The following is a 21,631-nucleotide window of genomic DNA, read 5'->3' as shown; positions in this document are numbered from 1 at the left end:
ATAAGGGCATTTTATGAAACGTCGGTGATATAATAATATACACAGAAATTAGAATCCTTAATATGATTAAAAAGTGTTTTTTTTGGTTGTTGTAGTGACTCTCATAATTAAATAAATCCTAATTACAAAAGGAAGGTTAATCTAACCTACACGGGAGGAAAGGGACTATAATCTAAATTAAATTACTAACATAGTATTTAAAAAATCGCTTGAGCTAACAATTTTTTAGTTGATGTTATCATCGACATGACGGAGCTGCTTTTCTAGTAGTATACGTACTCTCTCCGTCCCATACAACATATCCATATTCTTGAATGACACGATATTTTAAGAGGGATCGCTAGGTGGAGTAAGTAGAGAAATAAAAGATAGTTAAATATTTTAATAAGAAAATATGAGAGAGATTTATTTTTAAATATAAAAATGGAACATATAAGTGGGACAAACTAAAAAGAAAAAACTGAGACGAACGGAAGGAGTACTTTTTTATTTGATCAAGCCACATTGGTGGTAAGATTTAATTTATTTTACGGATTTGACTTTCCTAAATTATAAACCTATCGAGGGAAAACACTATCAAGTGTATCAACTATGCTTTTAAAATAATAATTTGACCGAAACAAACGAGAATGACAATTCAAAACAACAGATACTGTACCAAATGAGCATTATGATAATGGAGTAGGAAAATCCCTCTTTCTGCGAAAAGTATGTCACCATTTTTTACACCCTTAAAGGGCATCAACAGTGGGGCGTCCTCAGGGGCTCCCTAAAGCCCGTCCTGTGCACTGTCACGTCAGCATTTTATCCTTTTACACTTCCACCTGCAGTGGGGCGTCCTAAGGCGCGCCATATAGGTTTTGCTATTGTTTTATTAATTAATTTAAATGTTTTCAAATATATAAATGTAAACTAATTAAAAAACACAACGATTGAATGAAAAACGGCAAATACTACATTGATTAAAAAAAGTTACACGGGTTAGAAATAAAAAAAAAGTTCTACTTTACAAATTTCTCAACTTCCGTCGCAGCTCATCGATCAACCTGTGGAGGTATTCGGCTCTGACCGGATCCGTACACTTCATAAGGGCATTGTGCGTGTCCAACAACGTGCCGCCAGAGTCGGGGTCGGGATCGGCGATGGGGAGGCTGCTTGCGAGGAGGATGTCGCCTTCGCCTTCCCCTTGTTCTTCGCAACCTTGACGCCTATGGGACGCCGGGAGGACATCGGTGTGCCGGAACTCTCTTCCTCCGTGTACATCCAGTTGAGGTCCACCGGACGAGTTCCGCTTTCGCTTCTCGTGTAACGACTAGCGTCGGTGGTCTTCGTCCTCTTCGTCGCACCGGTGTGCAAAATCCAGCCTTAGAACATCTGCTTGTCCCTCAAGAGCGCTCAGATGCTGAAATGCTTGAAGTCGCCGTACAGGGGCTGGAACGACAACAGCGCTCTATCGCGCACATCGCTCAAGCTCTCGCCGCTTCCCTGCTCCCTCGAGCACTTCTCGTACTCCGCCGCGAACAGGTTGACTTGCTTCTTCACCTGATCTCAGTGCTTGCGGAGCTGCTCCCTATGGCGCTTATACGCGGTCGGCGGCTTCGCCTCATTGTAGCGCTCAGCGATGCGCTCCCAGTACGCGAGCTGCTTTTGGTTGTTCGCGAATATCGGATCCTCCGATATATCCACCCAACACCTCGCCAAGACGAGGGTTTCATCCTGTTGGTAGTTTGTACGTCCGAGGGCGTACTCTTCATTCGTTGCCGGAGGTGGCAACTTGTACGCCCTGTACTTGGTCCGCTTCTTTTTGGCGGGGGCGGCGGCCGAGGCGGCGGCAGGACGAGTTGGAGACGGCTGTCAGAGAGACCGTATGAATCCGTACTGAAATCAGGATCGTACTGCGTGTTGGGGTCGAACGACCAATATTCGTCAGGTTGTGTACCCGGCCAACGTGCACCGTCTCCAAACATCGGGCTATTGGGACTTGAGTATTCACCGGAATCCATTTTATAGCGTAAGTTGAGAGTGAAAAACTGAATCGAAAGGTTACAAATGAAATGTGGGGTAGGGGTATTTATATAAACACAATTTTCGAAAAAAAAATCAAAAATGCGTTGCACCGCCCGCGCCATCGTCTGCCTCGCCCACAGTGGGCGGCTGATGGCGCCGTCGATGCCCTATCGTCTGTGCTTCGTCCGCGGACTAAGCTTATGGTGAGTACGACGCATCGTCCATCGTCAGCGCACCCACAGTGGCGGACGATGGCGCGCCCAAAGCATCGGGTGGCCTATCGTCCGCCCCACTATGGATGCCCTAATAAAATTTAGTAGTATCACTTTTATTTTTAAGATACTCAATTTTATGTTTTGATTTTAGGGGGAAAAATCACCTCCTAATTCACACAGCTGATTCAACTTGATGGGACCATACTATTACTCATTGGTGTAAATTTACATTTCATCTCATTTTGGTAGTACTCGGAGTCAAAGCTAAGATGACACATTTCTTAGTCAATGTGGGATTTTAGGAATTATTTGTTAATATGTTTAATTAAAGAGAGAAAAAGTAGGTGTAAGTATTAAATGAAGAGAGAAAGAAAGTTATATTTTAATTAGAGAAAAAAAATGGTTGTGTGCATAATTATCAGGAGAGAAAGTTACTAAAAATAGAAATATATCATCTTATTTAGGAAAATTAGAAGGGAAAGTGTGTCATCTTAGTCTGGACGGATTAATACGACATACATGTTTACTTTCTAGGTTTCATAACTACATAATTAATTTTGATTCCAATAGTTCTAACAAAACTGAACTTCTAATAAAACGTAAACTCTTTGAGTGCAATCCTAAACAATAATGTAAAGAACAAAACCATATCAATTTCATTATTTATAATCTAGATGGACTCCAGCGAAGACTGCTAGTGCTACTTTAAAAAATATTAGTAAAATATAAAGCCTGATTAACCAATAATTATACTCTCCTACTCATAAGGAAAATTACATTTTAAAAACTGCAAATAATTAATATTTCTAATCTTGATATATAACAAAAGATATACTTGTAAAATATATAAATTTTATTCCATATTGGGGTATGGGAGTGGTCATCGCTTTTTACAAATAAAAATAAAGAGCAACAAGTAGCATGAGGACTCAGTCTAGCCATTCTCCACTTGTATTGATGTCCCAATTACAATATCTTTATACTTGAGCTCCAAATATAAATTGAGAGAAAAAAAAAAGATTCGAGGCATATATTTCAATTCACTAAGGCCCTTCTTGGTACGGTGCGATGAATCACATTCCATTTCTTCATCTTGTCCCGCTGTAGTCAGCGACCAAGCTGGGAATGGAAGGACTCTTCTTCAAATAAAGAAACGTAAGTGATCATGAACACGGTTATATTGAGTTTATTTTTTAGTTAAAGAGTTAACATTAATATAAATTTGGTTGTAACAGCTTGCCCTGTAAACATTGAGAACCCTAAACTACACTATCATAACGAGCCAGAGTAAAGGAGCCAGCTTGCCATGTTGTTCGGGTCTGAAAGAATTGGCATGCCCTATTGCAAGTGCTCTCAATGATCAAACCAACGACTGTGATGACCAGCTATATTACAAGGGTCGGGAAGTATCCGCCTGGCTTGTTCAGCAGTGTATGCAAGGATAGCGAACGAGCGCCGATCACCAACACCAACCCTTACACCTACAACTATTGCTAACGCTGCCACTCCAATCGGGATTTTCCCTCCAATCTTCATCGCACTGTAACAAGTAACAACATAAATCCATAACCACAAACAATTTTTAAACTACATAAACAAAAAACTATAATCTAAACCGAGATGCAACTCAATTTTCTGTCAATTCAACAGCCATGAGTAGCATGAATAATCCCTCCAAAAATGAAAAATGACTGATAACTTAAGGGCTTAAACACTTTGTGATCATCAAATGGATAAGTAAAAAGCTACTAATAATATATAGATATATATAAAATTATCAGACAAAATATATTAATCAATTGGAGAAAAACCTATTTAGACCTTCCATAACTAGGAGATATAGTAAAGTGATTAGAATTTAAAGTGTCAGCATATGCTGTTGTTCAGGATCGTGCAGTGCTCTCGTACTTGCTCCGGTTAGTCTTGTATTGCTTAGCAATCTCGGTCTCAAGGGGATCGTCCGGGTTTGGATCAGTCAGCAAGGAACAGATAGAAAGCAACACCTACACCATAAAAAATGTGTAAAAAATTACAAGTCGAACTAACCAATACCTTTGAAATTGTCAGGGCAGGGCTCCACTGCTCCTTGAGAATATCCAGACAAATGCTACCTTTACTGTTGATATTTGGATGGTAAACTTTAGTTACTAAAGATACCTGTTCACAGAATACGAGTAAAAAATCAGAATTACGTAGCATTTTTTCTGAATACGATGCTACAAGTATGTGCAGTTTCACCGACAGAAAATGTCAAAACAGTGTCAACAGAGCATAAAAGTTGTACACAAGTACCTTTGATGGTTCGTATGGATAATCGGGCGGAAAATAAATAGTTGCGAGAAAAACTCCTCCAGCATAAGGACTGTCTGGAGGACCCATAATAGTGGCTTGCCATTCGAACATATCATCATTAACAGGCCCTGTATAAAAAGTTGGGACAGCACGAAACGTTGCGATGAAAATAAAAGAATAATTAGGAAATCAATAAAAGATGAATACGAACCAGCACTGCAAAGGGTCCTTCATCAACTCCTTCAGTTCCTTTAGGATTCTCTTCGAAGCCATCAAGTCGTCTTCTTCTTCTATTAATTGAGACAAACAAATATGAGAAAGAGATAAGTTTTTCACTTGATAATTTAATTGAGAGAAACAAATATGAGAAGGAGATATAGTTTTTCACTTGATGATTATGCCTTAGGCCAACCTTTATATAGAGGCGCCGCACGTGCGATTTCGAATATTAGCTATTTAATTTTTCAAATACAAGCAATTAATACTGGTAGCGTAAAATATATTACTATTAATTTTTCAAAAGTTTCTATTTTAAGAAATGAATGGAGTATTATATATTTGGGATATTGTCCCCTAATATCACAGAACTTTCAAAAAATTGGTTTTTTTGCACACGAACTTTTAATTTGACAAATAATATCATGAACTTTTACCCGAGTTTGTTATTTTCCACCGGAAAAAAAAATCCGACAAATAGTATCATGATACGGATTTTTTTCGTAATTTCTTGACAACAACTTCGAGTGCTTCAAGTTCTTCAATTTTTTAGGATGGTTTTTCTTGTAGTGCACCGTCCAAAATTGTTTTTCAAACCATTAATATAGCCTTAATTTTTTGGCTGATGGGAAATAACAAACTCGGGTAAAATTTGTGATATTATTTGCAAAATTAGAAGTTCGTGTGAAAATTTAACTTTATCAAAGTTCCATGATATTAGAGGCCAATATCCCTATATATTTTGATATCAAAATCCTAACATTAACATAATAATTATATCACGTTGTGCTATAATTTAATCCGATAAAGACACTCAAATATATAAAATATATTTATGAAAATTGAAAAATACTCGTATTAATAAATCCCGTTTATTCAATTGATCTCATTTATTAAATTATGTGTATTAATTCATAATTACAATATATTTATAATAATATAATATTTATAATTTTATTAAGATAAAAAAAATATAGGAAGAAATAAGAATGGAATGGTCATTCTTTAGTTAAATGAAGAGAATGTCTATTCCCATGGAGAACGAAATACAAATAGGAATTTGTAATGGAATGGTGATTTCAAACCAAAAGTTATAACTACCAAGCAATAGAATGAAAAGAGAGTAGGAATAGTGGAATACTATTTCAATTTCATTGTCAAGAAAGGCCTTAATCCATAAATTCAATTCCAATAAAACAGAATGAATCTTAATTGGCATCAAAGCAGAAGTCCTGGTACCAGTAACCCGAAAACTCAACCTGAAATAACAGAAATTACAAATGTAGTAATACAACAATGAAAACACGAAAAGGGTTGTACTACAACATATATAAACAGGGAGCAATGACGAAACATCGTCCTATCATAAATTTACAAATGGAAAAAAAATATGAGGTGAACAAAAAATACTCAAAAAAACCACTACTAGTCGACGTAACGACGGAATTTTGGGTACAAGTCGCAGACAGCCTCAAACGATTCAGTAATTTAGCTCAGCCAAATGGCGAAGGAACAGGGCCAGCAATGGCATCTGACCTTTTAATGCTGCCCATGCCACAGATGATGCAGCCAGGTGTCGACAAAGCAGAGAACTTAGCACCACAGAGATCGCAGACATCATAACCAATGGTAGATAGACGGCTAAGTGTAGCAGCACAGAACTGTGAGGGGTCTTCCAGGGGATCTATGGACTTGTTCGATAAACCCCTCTGAAGACACATGTCAATCAGGCTTCTCAATTCATCTTGCTTACCAGCGGGTGCTTTAGACAAGAGTAACTCGAGCATCTGCTTTGCATACGCGTAGTTCTGCACATCCATGTTTCTTTTTATGGCAGTCCGAATACAGTTTATCCTGTGCTTCGCAAGAAGTGGCAACGAACCCAAATGGCGAGACAGCCTGGCCATCTCATCTTTTGCACTAATTGCACTGGGGCCTTGGACTCGTTGCAGTCGGTTTATTTCCTGCGATGGAAACGAAAATAAAAAAAGTACATTAACATATGAATATGCCATTATTATGCTAGGGATGCAGTACATACAGAATTTTAGAGGGATTCACGAGACTGAAAGTTCATCAAAAAAGAGGAAAAACAGCACTAGAATCAAAAAGATTAAAAGTCAAAATTACATACTAACATACGATTAGTTGTGACAGGAAAAGCAAGTTTTGACAACTAATTCATAGGCTGATATCATATCAGCCAAATCAAGTTACTTTAAGAATATCCTTCAAGCTAAATTTATTAGTTAGAAATGCCAGATTCATTTGGAGTATAAAGGAAGATAAAAACATGTCTAATAAGGACATATTAGTTTGCTAAGGCAAATGGATGTTCCACCATACTTCTAGGAAGAACAATGTAAAATCAATAGGCAAATGGATGTTCCAACAGTGTTTATTAGAAAGAAATATTAGCAGACAAAGAAATCTGATAGCAAACAGAAACCAGGGTACCTGGAGAAGGGTTACTGCAATCTTGTATTGTGCACAAATTGTAGCTTGCGCTTTTATGTCAGCTCCACGAGATTGATCCTTTGCCAGAGCTAAGAAAGCCTCATCAAAACAGGACAACGCATCTGAAAGTTGATTTTGTTCCAGGTGAGCAAGTCCAGTCTTAAAACAAACTGCAGCTGCGGCACCACGAGGAACCTAGAGCAAAATGAAAACAAATGTCATGTTACTCTTCCTCGATCGCCACCATTCCCCAACTCCAGTGCCACCCTCCTCCCAACAAAAAAAATCACGACAAAAAAATAACAATAAAGAAAAGAACTGACAAAAATAAACACAAACAATAAGATTGTTAAACACCATATAAGGAAAGGACGAGCATCCGCAAAAAATAAAAGGACAGCTAAGAGTATATAACTCTATTCCTACAGTACTACCAGTATCTTAGGTATCACTCACCACACTTCAGCATCACCATGCACAATTATATTTTAATCTGAGTGGCACTCTGAAAGCTAAGAGTTTGACCACACAATCACCTAACCCAAGGTCCCAGACACAAAAGCCCCCTAAATTTAGCGGGATAGGACTTGTCAAACATTTCAAACATTGCACCCTCGTATGCAGCCCAGTTCCAAAATAGTTTCATTTATGCAAGACTGACAATATGTTGCAAAAACTGCGTAAAATGTAATATCAACAAATTCATACTTAAGTACTTATCACAGCAAGCATAAGTATATACAAAGACTACACAACTACGCAAATGTAGGTATTATGACCCATTAAACTATACAAAGACCTTCCATATTAAGTAGTTCAAGTAGTTGGATGATTAACACCAGAAAGAAAAGGAGAGAACAATACAAATTCTCCAACAAAGGTAATTACATTATACATATTGTTCTCAATCCTAAATGGTTCAAGCCCAGGTTGGGCATCATTCCTGCCAACACAATTTCGTAAGTAACTTGTAAGCGAAGCATCAGCTTTATAAGCACAAGGTGCAATCTACCAATATCTACACATATATGAGAGCCTCTAAGATTTTGTTAGCCAAAAAAGGAGGCCATGAATAAGATAGGTGATCTAGTGCAGATAACAATTCATTGCAGGTTTGAACTACAATTACTTTACACACAAATCGCCCCCACAAGACTTAGAGATATTCCATATTTCCATGATATACAGCATCGTCAAAGTTGGCTACATTGTGTTATAAAGTCATACGAGCCAAAGGGAAAAGAAAACTACCTGCCCAGGACGTACAGCTTTTGGAGGAGAAGCTGCGCGTGAAGCTTTTGCAGATGCTTCTGATCCTGGAGCTTCAAGTGAGCTGAGATCGAGAGGCTGACTAGACACTGGAAGTTGTGCCGTCTGGAACTGTTGTTGAGGTGGAGCAGCTTGAGGAGACACCTGGGGAGGTATGCCGCCATCTGGAAACCCAATGGGCTGATATTGAATGGGTTGTTGAGTAGCTTGGGGGGGTACCCCACCATCTGGTAGACCAATCTCAACTGCAGGTGCACTACCCTGGTTAGCTGGGACCTTGTTGTTTGCAATACCTTGTCCTTGAGGATTTTGATCTAGTCTTGTAAGGATAGTCCCAGCAGGAGGGAGTGATGCTGCAACCTGAAGGGATGATATTGTATTCTGGAAAAAGTCTTCTGGTATTGGCCTAGCATTACTTCCAGAACTTGGACCCATGGAGGTAGTCTGTGATGAAGTTGGCCCCTGAACCAATGTGCTGGTTCCAAAAAGATCTCCAGGGAGAGAAGCTTGACTTGTGAGGGTTCCCGTGGTAGCTGGGGTGGGTTGAGGTACAAGTGCACCCAAATCTGGCGATGAACCAGTTAATGACTTGGTCAAACCAATTGGCAGGCGTAACTGCTTAGTTGCTTCTTTAATTTTGTTCACATCTACTGTTGCAGATGCAACTGCTTTGTCTCGGATCCTAATTTGCAACTTCTTGATTTTTGAAGTTCCCTCCTCGTCACTGCTGCTACCATCAGCTGCAGTACCATATAGTGATTTCTTAAATTCTTCTTCAGCCTTTGCCTGAGCATCTATAGCACTGGAACCAGTAAACTGTTGTGAGAGAGTTTCTAGACCCATGAGAGAACCAGCCTTGGATTCACCATCCAAGGGAACTTTGGGTTTGTCTGATACTGAGGCAGCAAGAGCTGCCTGGAGACCATTAGCCTTGATACCACTATCAGCTTTAATTGCTTTCACCAAACTGTCTTCTCTCACCTCAACAACATTACCTCTTCCCTTGACCAAACCAAGATAAACACCAATACGATCTGTGACAATGGATGGGATGGTTCCATCGTCAGTTTTCATGTAAGGCATCACCTCAGCAGCTAGTGCCCACTGAGGTATGTCCTTCAAGTTAGTAGGTGTCTTGATTTCCCAGTTCCCACCGCCCCATTCACGTCCTTTAGGAACCATACTTTCAGCAGCAAAGTTTGCAAAGATTCCTTGTGTCCACCCAGTTGAGCGGACTCTCAAGATCCTATCACAGTATCTCCTCAACTCTGAATCAGCACCATCTTCCTCCAGCTTCTGGGCAAGATGCCGCATTGCACTAGGGTTAAGGTGGCATATAAATAGATCAAGCATGCTCTCAAAGTCTGAGATAACTTCAAAAGTCTCCTTTGCACTATCAAACTGTCCGTATCTATAATATCACTTGTTATTAGCATGTTTTACTGTGAAACAAGTAAAGATAGACAGCAAGGGCAATGAATGAAAAAAAAATGTAAGCAAGAAGAGACTATCACTTACAAAGAACCAGTCACATGAAAGTAGAGTCAACATTTAGAAGCAACATAATAGCTTTTTATAATCATAACCATAATATGGAAAATAAGACTCTCCCAAAGAAATTAAACTATGATACTATATATGGTGGCATTTGTTAGTGAAGTTCTTCTTTTCCCTTTTTGGGATATATTCTTTTTAATGACTGAGTTTTCTAGTAAGCATTATACTTTTTATGTCTTAATACCGTGGAAATTTTTATTAGTAATCCACATCATTCTTGTGTGACTTTTATTTCCAGGAAAAGAAAACACTTAACACATCTCTTCACCATTCTTCACTAATACCAGCCACTAAAATCCATAAAAATAAGAAAATTGCTACAGATAAATTTATGTGGCAACTTTACATAGTGGCAAAAATAAGAGATGTGTGCATGGGCCATGGAATAATTTAAAACAAAGTGCTTGCGTGAGTTTACTTCCACAGATCAAATCACTTAACAGATCACCTAAACATTCTACTAATACCACCCACTAAAAAATAATACTCCCTCCGTCCCCTTAAAATAGGAACTTTTGAAACGGCATGGGTTTTAATACAAAATTGATAAAGTAAGAGCGATAGAAAGAAAAGTATGTTAGTAGAAAATGGGTCCCACCCCATTAGAAAGAAAGAAATTTCCTTAAATAGAAAGTTTCTATTTTTAGGAGATGGACCAAAAAGGAAAGAATTTCTATTTTTAGGGGACGGAGGAGTAGTAAAAAACAGATTTTATGATAGACATTTTTTATATAATAACTCAAAAGGAGTAAACATTTACACAATAATAGGGTGCAAAAATTGGTAGCTACTAGCTATTAAGGCTGGCATTACAAAGCAATAATTCTTGGAATTCAGCTTTGCCAAGATATGAAGATACAGTCACCCTTGTGTAGCAACAAAGAAACTAACAAGAGAAATACCTTAATACAACAAATTTCTTGCTATAAGAATACCAAAAATGTCAATTTCAACAAAAACTCATTACTGATCACATTGAAACAAAATTAAAGATGGCTTTAGCCTATACATCATCTTACCAATTTAAAGAGTATCAAAGATGAGATGCATAAGTTTAGAAATTAACCATCTAACTAACTTACAAAAACGGCCCTGGAATATAATAAGCTAGACAAGAATTGTTATGATTACACACCTGATACATGCATATCCCAACTGCCGGAACCGATGGAACAAATGTGAGGTTGGGGGGCATCTAGGATAATCTCTTGATCGCAGAAACTCATCTTTCAAGGCAGATAAAGCAGTAGAAAAACGAAGTGCTTTGATTGCATATATTCCCCTCAATACCTGAGGCAGGGAAGCAAAAAAGTTGTTAAGAGGGTCATTTGCAAATTCCTTACGAGAAAAGTTTTTAAGTATAATCAAGCACCTGTGTGAATTGCAGGCCTGATTGAGATAGTGATACAGCAAGATCACCACAAACTGGAGAGCCGCTAGCGAGAATATCAAGTGATCTTGGAGTAATACGCAAGCTATCAAACCTTCAGTCAGGCATAAAAAAAAGCATTTTAACAGTCACGTAAATGCTAATATTATACACTTCTAAAGAAGACAAAACAAGCAAATGATAACTAGACCATCATTCCTAATCATGTATAAGAAAAAGGTATATTGTGGATCACCAAACTACTTATGTAAAATCAAGAAGTAACCTTGATGTTATTTGGTATAGTACTTCAGACAAATCGATTTTCTGCTCAAAACATTGTTGCATTGTTGCATATCCAATGAGAAGAGGTTCAAGTAGCCCCGCAAGGCAATGTTTGATCTCAAATTTCTTCTTTTGACTAACATTGATATCACTGGAGATTGCAAGCAGCAGGCGGTCATTTAAAGCTCCAAGCAGCACTGTGTGCAGGCAATAAATTGAAAAGTTTGTTAAGCTTTGAACATGAGAAATCTTAACAGAATATTATACCATTCCATGGTCCTCTATTGAGCAAAAAAAAAAAAAGTTACTGTACCTGCATTAGGCATGCTAATTGAAAGGATTGTTCTAACTTTTCCATCCCAACCCAGCACATTAATGGAAGTAGAAGTAGAAAAGAGAAGTGCTGGTCCAAGCCACAACAGGGATCTAAAGTAACCAAGAGTTAAGGAACCTCAAAAATCCAATGCCGTGAAAATAGAACAATAGTCATTATTCAAGGAGCTGTTAAAGAGTTGGTTACATCCTACTCAACCCCAAGGGGGAAGTGAGTGAGGAAACAAACAGATGCATGCATATGTGCATGTGTGTGTATTTTTCATATACATATTTAGACAGGGAGAGGTCGGAGTGCCCAAAGGATATTGGAGGAAGTCCTTTATCAAATTTTGTGGAAGAACTGGCCAATACATCTAAATCAGCTGTAACAATGAGCACACGTTGTGTGGTCAATATACCAGCAACAAAGCCCCTAAGTGTTTCTTGCCATTGTACCTAAAAACAAAAATTGAAAAATACATTAGTGGCCATACAAAATTTCACAAGTGAATTATCAGTATTAAATTTAAGAAAATAAATGAATAAATATTCAGATCTTTGGAATGCAAAAGGTTCAGGACTCCAGAATTAGGATACATCAGAAAACCTCTCTTACTGAGCATTGAAATAAGAACTTAATTAGGTGCAGTAATCTCAGTATTGTAGTCTGTGGAAAATGTGAAATGAAAAACAAGAAAGAAAAGGTTGTACTACCACATTATCATGTCAAGTTTCTTTCAGGTCGCACCTGAATGTAGGATTTGATAGGAGAGAGGATTTACAAAAAGATGTTGAATCAAAATTCACATTCATTAGATGTTAAATTCAGTAAATAGCCTCAAAACTAGTTAAGAATGGGAATGAAAAATTTTCGAATCGATTTCCACAGAGAATTTATCCAAACAACAGATATAAACTTGTCAGTTATGAATATTCATGTCCATTTCCTTCAAAGTAATTGGAGGCTCATCTAAAGTTAACAATAAAAGACCCATCCATGCATTATCCTGCACTAATCAACAGTTATGATGCCTGCTCAAGCATCCATGCATATTCTCCACTCACATGTTTCTGAAGCAGTAAAAAAATACTATATTGAAGGAACACTATGACACAAATCTTCTTACAACATGCAAGCTATTAAAAGGCTAAGAGAAAACTTAATGTTAAGATTCATCCTTGTTAACAGGAGATAGAAAACCTGGATAATTACCTGAAGTACCACCTCATTTGCTTTCAATTTAATCGATTTCCGCCCTTCAGCTTTTGTTGAGATGTAATGCCCATCTGTGCTAGGAAGACGGTATCCTAGAATAAGTTTGGCCAAAGCAATCTGATCTCCATGAGAAGCAATTAACAAAGTTGACTCTGCAAAAGAATTATGGATCAAAATGAAGCCACTTTCCTCAGGCATGTATGAAATGAAAGTAAAGTCCTTTTTAAGTACCTAGAGGAGTAGAAAAGATGCGATCAACTTCACTCTCAAACATAAACTGCATGGGACCCTTAATAGAAGAGGTTTCAGTTTCCTCCGACTGGTTTTCAGAAGCAGTTAAATTTTTCTCAACGGATTCTTGAGAGCCAGCCCCTGGCAATATATACAAGGAAAGTGTAGTCTTATCCTCGTCCAGAATTGCAAATTGATTTTCATTAGAACCAACGAAGGCTGCATCTGCACCTGAAAACTTTGCAAAAGATGGATTAAAGTAATCACTCACTGCACAGTACAAAATACAAAAACAATGTAGAAATACTGTACAGACCTTTTACTGTGGTAACTTTACTATTTGCAAACTGAGGATCTGTGTTCTCCCAGTACAGCACTACCTCATTCGTAGCACCACTTAACTCATATACTACAAGAAATATGTGCTGCTTTTTACTATAAATAATGTATTTTGGATTATTTTCTACATTTCCAGGTATCTGCAAACAAAAGATGAGTTCATATCATATTCTAGTAGTAACACAATTATTACTACTCAAGAGAAAGAACTAACAGAACTTACCGAAGTATAAAGTTTCTTATAGATACTTTCATTTCCAGAAGTAAGATTATACGCCATGAGATTTGTCCCTTCAATATAAAAAGCCCTGACAGGATAGTGCAGAACCCGGTTCTCTTTACTGAAGAAATTTAATTCCAGGTGAAATGGCTGCCAAATTGAGTTAATCAGTGTCTCTCCAATGTCCCTGTCTGTGCATGTCATTTAGCATCAAGATCAGTGCAGTTACCTGACAAATAGGAAAGTCTCGCAAATGATTTTTTGTGTCCATAATGGTAACGAGAGGTAATCGGGATATCGGAGCACTCTTTGCATTGCCTTCCATAAAATGCTGTCATGACCACAAAGAGATGATAATTCAAGCACATTTATGGAAAAGGGGTGGAATCAATTTAAAGTTTGTCGCAGCTCATAATTGTTTGGTAGCAGACCAATGTTTAAGGAATGCTCTAGACTCAAGTACAATACAGTGTTGATGATGATAAATGCTTATTGCATCCTTGTAATTGCAATAGTTATAATAGCTCTCCATATTTGTGAAAAAAGGAGAGACATCAATTAAAATCTAATAAGCTTGTATAAGTTACTAGCCATTGAAGCTATGCCAAGTTGCTAAAAGATCTAACCAAATCAATATTAATCACGATTTAACAAATATGGGTTGTTTGTCTGACTTGTAAGCCAAGTAAAAAAAGAATCCAACAATATTTTCAGAAGTTAACACCTCCAATGTAGATACCGCAACAGCTTTAGTTCTGAAGAGGATATAAGAGATAAGTAGTATAGTACGAATTCATTGCCTATCACATACACTGGTGAAAATGGAAATTAGCTTAAAACTAAACACTGATATTTATGTATTTCTCCCCAATTATCAGCTTTTAACAAAAGTTCGTCATTTCTATATTTTCAACATACATCAGACGTCCAAGAATCCAGAGCACCCGTTTCTTCATTGTGCTTTTTCTTTCAATTAGTAGAAGAGCGTTTTTATTAGAGGGACGGCAGAACACAAAATGGAAATATAATAATACGATAGCTCTCCTCAAACGAGGCCACTGACGAATCGTCCAGAAAACAATATAATTCACAATACTCCTTACAATAACATAACACCCCTATATACCAGTACTGCACTTATTTTACCTAAAGCCCATGCACAAACAAGCTGACCGAACCAGAATTAATGACGAGCAATACTAATAATAAAGGAAATAATTAACACTGGGCCGCTGCTCTCTGGCAGCGAGCAGACACCTGCCAAGGTGCACTCTATCAGTTTTAAGGAATTTGGCCTTCTAAGAGTTTTGTCAAAATACTAGCCATGATATGTTCTATTCAAACCTCTTAACCTTCAGCTGTAAAAGGAAACGTGTCTTGCGAGAAGTGATTTTCTATAGTGGTTACAGTTGGTTGCAGGGGGATTAAGTGAAAAATATTATAAAGCACTCCTAATTCATTATACCTTTAAAGAAGTGAAATAGTGCTGTTTAGCTGGTTAATTTTTCTTAACATTCCCTTCCCTTTATCATCAGCAATTATACAGAAACTATGCATGTCAAACCAGGGCCCCTGTGGTCATACTCTTAGCACTTCATAACAATAAGCTCTAGATATCCATTAAATGAATATATTAAATAGAATAAGTTAGTGAAATACGAGCTTACACTGTAAAGAAAAGCCTTCCTCGCCACGTCAGAAATTGTAAGCTGGCTTTGACTGAAATGAAATGAAAATGTCAAGGATGCCCAAAAATGATAAAAGTAAACAAAACAACTTGTCTCAGGATTCCAGAACATAATGTATTCATCAATTGAACATTATTCTTAAACCAAACTGTTAGCCTCCATCCAACATTCAGGCATGTTTAGACTTCTAAAGACTAAAGAGTCAATATACATAGTTGAGTTGAGCATTTATATGTCAATGACTCAGCATACAACCTTCCACTCTAAAAGGTTTGCTCCATACTATGACAGGGCAAGAAAGAATTCCATTTGCTTGCTACCAAAGATTAAATCAGGGTGGGTGGGTCATCATATTGGGCTAATAATGATGAAATTATATCTCATCAAGCAACTACCATTACTCACCCTTTCATATGATGCTCTTGAAGTTGAGCTTGCAGTTGATGATCAGCTAATATACCAGAAGAACCCAGGGATGCTAGTTTTTCCTTTAAGACAGATGCTGCTCAACGTATCATAGTTAGCAACTATAAGCTAATAATATCATAAGCACGTATGACAGAAAGCAACAAAATACAATAAAAATTTCAAAATATATCTTATCATTCAGCTGCATATTCATTGGAAATATCAAATTTCATAAGTTGAATCAGCACATAATCAGCAGAAGATTGGCATGATTATTCCTCTTTTAAACTAAAACAAGCTACAAAATCAGTCCAATCCAAATCAGACTCAAAAACCAACATTACAAGATTAAGAACTTCAAGTGTTCCCTAACTCCCAATAGACTGGCCAGCAGACAGGATAGGGATCTAGCACATACAAGCTGACTGCCAATACAAATATTATCAAAGGGAAAATGAGTTTTGTTTTCCAGGAAAACCCGCACCTGAAAGAATTTCAAAACAAGGAATTGAACTGCAAAAAATTAGAACATAAAGCCACAACATAAATTTCCAATGGCAATCACCAAAATACAAACACAAGAGGCATCTGTCATAAAGCAAGTATGAGAAAAATTATCAAGCAAGGATAACAATACATGGGAAAAACACCTGAAGATCCCCTTGCGCTTTGCAAAACAGCAAACAGTTGTTTCCGACCTTCTCTAGTATAAGCAGCTCGATTCTTGCGGTTATCTCCCCCAGCCATTCCCTATATAAGAATCACATAAACTATTTGTTTACATCTAAACCATCTGATTACGCATCATGCAACCCCCATCTGATAAGTACGGAGATGCTTACAGCAAAAAGTAATGTTGCTAGATTCAATTTTGGGTGAACTTCTAAAGCCCTTATTCGAGGGAGAGGATAAACAGCCTCTCCTCCTTGCTGAGATAGAACACGAGGGATGTCGATGGATTCGACAGCTGTATGATAAAAGATTTAAAAAATTATAATGAGAATTAAACCATGCCAGGATTCACTACGGAGAGGAAAATAAGTCATTATTAACATTCCTTCATGACAGGATGTCAGAAATATTTGAACAGAGCAAAGATAAAAATGAAGTAATCATAAGGTATATGCTATTACATAGTAATCAATCAAAAGTGTATTCTTGATCTTCACTACCTTAATTTTTACAGTTGTCATAATTAAAAATGAGAAAGTTAACTTCAAGATGCATCTCACTCAGCAATTTTACCCGCATCCCTAATGTCCAAAAATAGACATGGAAAATGGTAACCAAACAGACAAATAATGTTCAACTGTTCAAGTGTACAGTTTCATATTAACCATCAAGATACCAAGTACAAACTCAAGAGGTTGGATATTAAACTATCTAGAATCCTAGATATAAGCATTTGGGTATTAATATCTATATTTCTGAGTGGATGTTAACAAAGTAAGCTATAAGAGAGTAAGAGAAACTTCCTCACTGAAAAACAAAACTGAAAATATTTAAAAAGGTGAAAGAATAGAGAGCTGTTCCAGGAAAGATAGGGAAAAGGTGAAAGTTTTCCAAAGAGGGGCAAAGTAGCTCAAGTATTTTGGAGAGAGAAGTAGCTTTCAAAAGATATGTCTATATTATCTAGAGCATAAAAGGATGGTATCTCGAGATAGGTCATTAATAACAATGTGGAACATCATGGGAAACAATATTACTCTTGAAAGGAAAATATGAGAGATCAACTAACCAGCAGGCTCAAAGAAATTTGCTTGCATTGGTGGTCTGTTGGGATTCACAACTACGCGTGTTTTCCAGACTTGAACACTTCCGTCTTTTGATAACGTGACAAGCAATCGCAACATTGGGAGCCAGGAAAGTGATGTGATTGGTTGTGAGCCTGCCTGTGTACTAGCATTGCAAATGACGAAAAAATTGTCATGATTCAAGGACAAGGATCACCATTACAGCCCAAATATATAGTTATAATAACAAGAATGTTACTAAAATAGCGATTCACGATACAGAATAAGTATCTACGAAGATGCCAACACAGAAACTAGAATCAAGAACTAAAGAATCACAATGAGACATCAGATATATACTGGTAGTTAACAAAAATGCAAAGCGCAATTCTTAAGTATATACTGGTCTCATTATGACATAAATGTATATGCAATACAAGAATATTGGCATAGATGGTGTCTATAGATAACTCACATTCCGATCATTATAGGTCTTTCGGTGGAAACATCCCACGCCAAAATTGTACCTCGTCTGTCACCTACAAATATCCATTCCAGTTTTGGATGAAATGCAAATGCTCCAGCACCCTGTAGCTTGATGGTGTTATCAACTGCAAAGGGACCAACTAATTAATAATCAATCATTCCATCTTAATAAGGAAACGAAAGTTCCAGTGAAGCTATGAAATGTTTCAGCCTTCCAGCACAAAAGGAGAGTATAAAGGCACATAGGTGCTGATCAACTCTTACGTTGTAGAGTATACAGAACAGCGTATGACTGGATATTGTAAGCTCGAACTAAACCGTCTTGATAAGCCACATACTAGCAACAGAGCAAAAGCATAAAATCATCAGCATCTATGAAGGGTAGGTATAACCTGACACGGACAAGTGGAATCGCAACAGAATTTGGGAGCTTAAGAACATTCCAGTTAAAATTCTTACCAAAACTGGAAGACGGGGATGGCAAGCAAGATTGACAATAGGTTTCTTCAGGTCGGTCTTTATTTTGGTGGGTGCTTTCCCACCTACCATGGTTCCAACAACTTCACACAAGAAATTATCATAAATTAGTATCATGCAAGCAAAACCAACCAAAAAGATCCACCATTTATCTATGAGTCTATGACCATAATGAATCCAAGGCTGTTACACAGTAATGATAAATTGTCTGGAATAGAAAATTCAGTATTACAAGAACCAAAGTAAAAAAAAAGTCGGTTGTTATGGCACTAAAACTGATATTTGTGTTTTTTTTTTTTTGAGAATTGAATTAATGTCAAACGTGCTGGTACTCTGCAGTAGAGAAGAAGTAAAACACTAAAAGTTGTTCCTTCCAATGCAAGTTGGTTGAGAAATGAACAAAAAACCATTGAATATTGATGTGTCACCATGTTAAAAACATGCTGGTATTATGCAGTAGATAAGAACTGAAGCACAAAAAGTTGGTCCTTCCAATGCAAGCAGGTAGTAAAGTGAACAAGAAATCATTGCTTTCTTCATATAAGCTTCTAGATTGTCATTACACGAAGTGCAAAAAGCCACCGGTATGATAGAATTATCTTTACTGAGTCTCCTTGGAGATCTCCTTAATATTGCAATGCTGGGATCCAGCAGTAAACCTAATTAGGAGAGCCATGTTGTCCTCTATGACACCTCATAAATTCAGAATAAAGATCCATTTTTCCATAATCAGTCGGATATCCTTTCATGATGCAAATGATAGAATAATTGGTTTGTTGCACTAGCCATAGACAGAAAATGATAGAATAACAATAATAATTAGTCACAGTCATTATCATATCTAGTGGGTGGGACTGTCCAACACCATGGTAAGCGTATCTATTTGTATCGATAATAATGACTTTTCCATTACTAAACACAATGAAAAGTATAGCTTCATAACCACCCTAATATCATTAACTATATACACTCCATCACCATTTCAACATGCACGACTACAAACTAAATTATCAAAGAAGACATTAAGTTCAGACTCGTTCCCTTCTCCAGTTTTCATTCCATTCTTCCCTCCTTCCCCTTTGGCAGCCCTTAACACCAAGATCCCCACCCCACTCCTAGCAGCCTTCAGTCTACATATTGGTATTTCAGGAAAGCAAAAAAACACAAAAAAAATAAATAAATAAATAAAAAGAGCACAAACGGGCTCAACCTGTCACACTCATCTTCTTATGGAAACCGAAAAACACTACAGGCTGAAGAGGAGTCAATGCGAGATGGACTTCAGTGTCAATTGATATCTGTTCAGTCCTCTTTTCAGGTGAATGCAAAACACAGGTTTGCTCAGTGTCAAAGTCACAGGAACGGATCGTACAATCCTGCATGGAAAATAGATCACAGTCACAAGTGAGGAGATAATATCTAAGGTCACCTTGATATCAAGTTAGTTGAGTAAAGGTGAGCATGAGACTGGATGTGGAAATGTATATGGCATCAAATTTTGGATCATTTCGACACAAGTCTGCATCATTGAGATTTTTCTGATCGTACCCGGTAAAATTAGATATGAACCAAACAAGTTAACTTGAATTGTATAAATAACAAACGGCCTTTTGATGTCCCAAAGTTCCAATCTGTTTTAGTCCACACTGGACTATTTAGCCTATACTAGTATACTATTTTATCAATCTAGGCTAATCCTCGTTAGCAAAAGCCTCCTACCTGGAGAAAAGGAAGACTATATGTTTCCAGTCTAGTATTTCCATACGTGGAGAGGGAAGGTATGCTCAGCGACAGTCTCAAATATTTCCACTAAATAATATTTTCCATGCCACTACACACATTCCCCCATAACCATATCATCCACCAGTCCCTTCCTCCAATCAAATTTAGTGCACTTCCAGTTACATTTCAGGATATCAAAGCAATCTAAATTGTTTAAGGTGCTACCTAGTGTTGATCCTACAGCTTACGGTTCCTATTGTAGCATTTTACCATAATCACAAAATTCAGTCATCGCAAAATTCCAGTTCAGAAAACTGACCTCAAGCACCGCAACGAGCGAATGGCCAGCCGTGGGGCTATAAGCCATGCGAACAACCGGTGAGCCTATGTCCACAGACGCGATCTTAGCCCCAGTATAAGCATCGAACTCTGCACACGCATAAACACAACTTCAATTACAAAATGCCTTGTAAAAGGAAGATTAAAAAGTCAGCGAAAGCATACCTATGATATGAGTGCCGATGGCGGCGGAGACGACCGCCTGAGTCGGGTGGAATGCAGCGGCATGGGGCTGTAAGGGTTTGGAGCTCCGACCAGTATGCCGTAGATCCAGATGGTGCACAGTGGCCCACTCCATCGGAGAACAATTCCAGCTACCCTACACCCGCTATAAGTCGATGCAATTACAGTAAACAATCCGATTGAAACATGCGAGTTCAATTGAAGTTGAAGGAGATGCAAAATTCAGATAGGCAGAAATGGGTGAAGAAAAGTTGAAGATCTCCGATTAGAATAGAGAACTTTGCGATTTGAGGGGTTAATAGTCGGAATCGGATCCACCTAGCTCGGTGTCTGCTCCTGCATCAGCATTTCTCCCTTAATTCTTTAATCCCAAATTTAATTGGCATTTCGATTTTGTTGTGTTTTGTGATTAGACATGGTCCTACAATTTCGCTTTGGATTTCAATTAAATAGTTATTTTTTTTAGGTTAATTTTACTCATCGTTATAGCTCAAGTGAATCAGTAGCTCAAGTGAGTGACTCATTTTCAAAACGTATTTTAAAAAAATGATAGTAATACGTAATTAAAGTGGAGATAAAGAAAAGTAAAAAGAGACTAATGTAAATG

General features: G+C 37.5%; 1 protein-coding gene and 1 pseudogene across 1 annotated transcript; both read right to left on the bottom strand.

Moving 5' to 3' along the window:
* Nucleotides 1-3,471: 3,471 nt before the first annotated feature.
* Nucleotides 3,472-4,876, bottom strand: LOC121783589 (annotated as a pseudogene).
* Nucleotides 4,877-5,963: 1,087 nt separating this feature from the next.
* Nucleotides 5,964-21,423, bottom strand: LOC121783816. The gene is made up of 24 exons (XM_042181993.1): nt 21,007-21,423; nt 20,822-20,931; nt 19,991-20,156; nt 18,763-18,863; nt 18,568-18,640; nt 18,293-18,428; nt 17,823-17,983; nt 16,927-17,051; nt 16,735-16,834; nt 16,082-16,178; nt 15,656-15,707; nt 14,218-14,319; nt 13,992-14,138; nt 13,746-13,908; nt 13,430-13,660; nt 13,196-13,350; nt 12,310-12,438; nt 11,981-12,098; nt 11,669-11,864; nt 11,386-11,497; nt 11,149-11,303; nt 8,439-9,867; nt 7,188-7,382; nt 5,964-6,694 (listed from the first exon to the last, which is right to left on the bottom strand). Exons 1-24 carry the CDS (start codon nt 21,137-21,139, stop codon nt 6,224-6,226), a joined length of 4,857 nt encoding a protein of 1,618 aa, XP_042037927.1. The 5' UTR covers nt 21,140-21,423; the 3' UTR covers nt 5,964-6,223.
* Nucleotides 21,424-21,631: the final 208 nt, after the last annotated feature.

This window comes from Salvia splendens, chromosome 21 (assembly GCF_004379255.2).
Source record: "Salvia splendens isolate huo1 chromosome 21, SspV2, whole genome shotgun sequence".
In the NCBI taxonomy this organism is placed as follows: Eukaryota; Viridiplantae; Streptophyta; class Magnoliopsida; order Lamiales; family Lamiaceae; genus Salvia; species Salvia splendens.
This window is presented reverse-complemented; position numbering and strand designations above follow the sequence as displayed.

Bases quoted from the DNA above. Each gene is read 5' to 3' on its own strand.
- LOC121783816 (XM_042181993.1), bottom strand. From the start codon at position 21,139: ATGGAGTGGGCCACTGTGCACCATCTGGATCTACGGCATACTGGTCGG. The intron at 18,429-18,567 runs GTAAGAGTTGAT...GTCCCTTTGCAG, and splicing joins TGTTCTGTATACTCTACAAC to TTGATAACACCATCAAGCTA. The intron at 17,052-17,822 runs GTTAGTTGATCT...TTTATCATACAG, and splicing joins AAATTTCTTTGAGCCTGCTG to CTGTCGAATCCATCGACATC.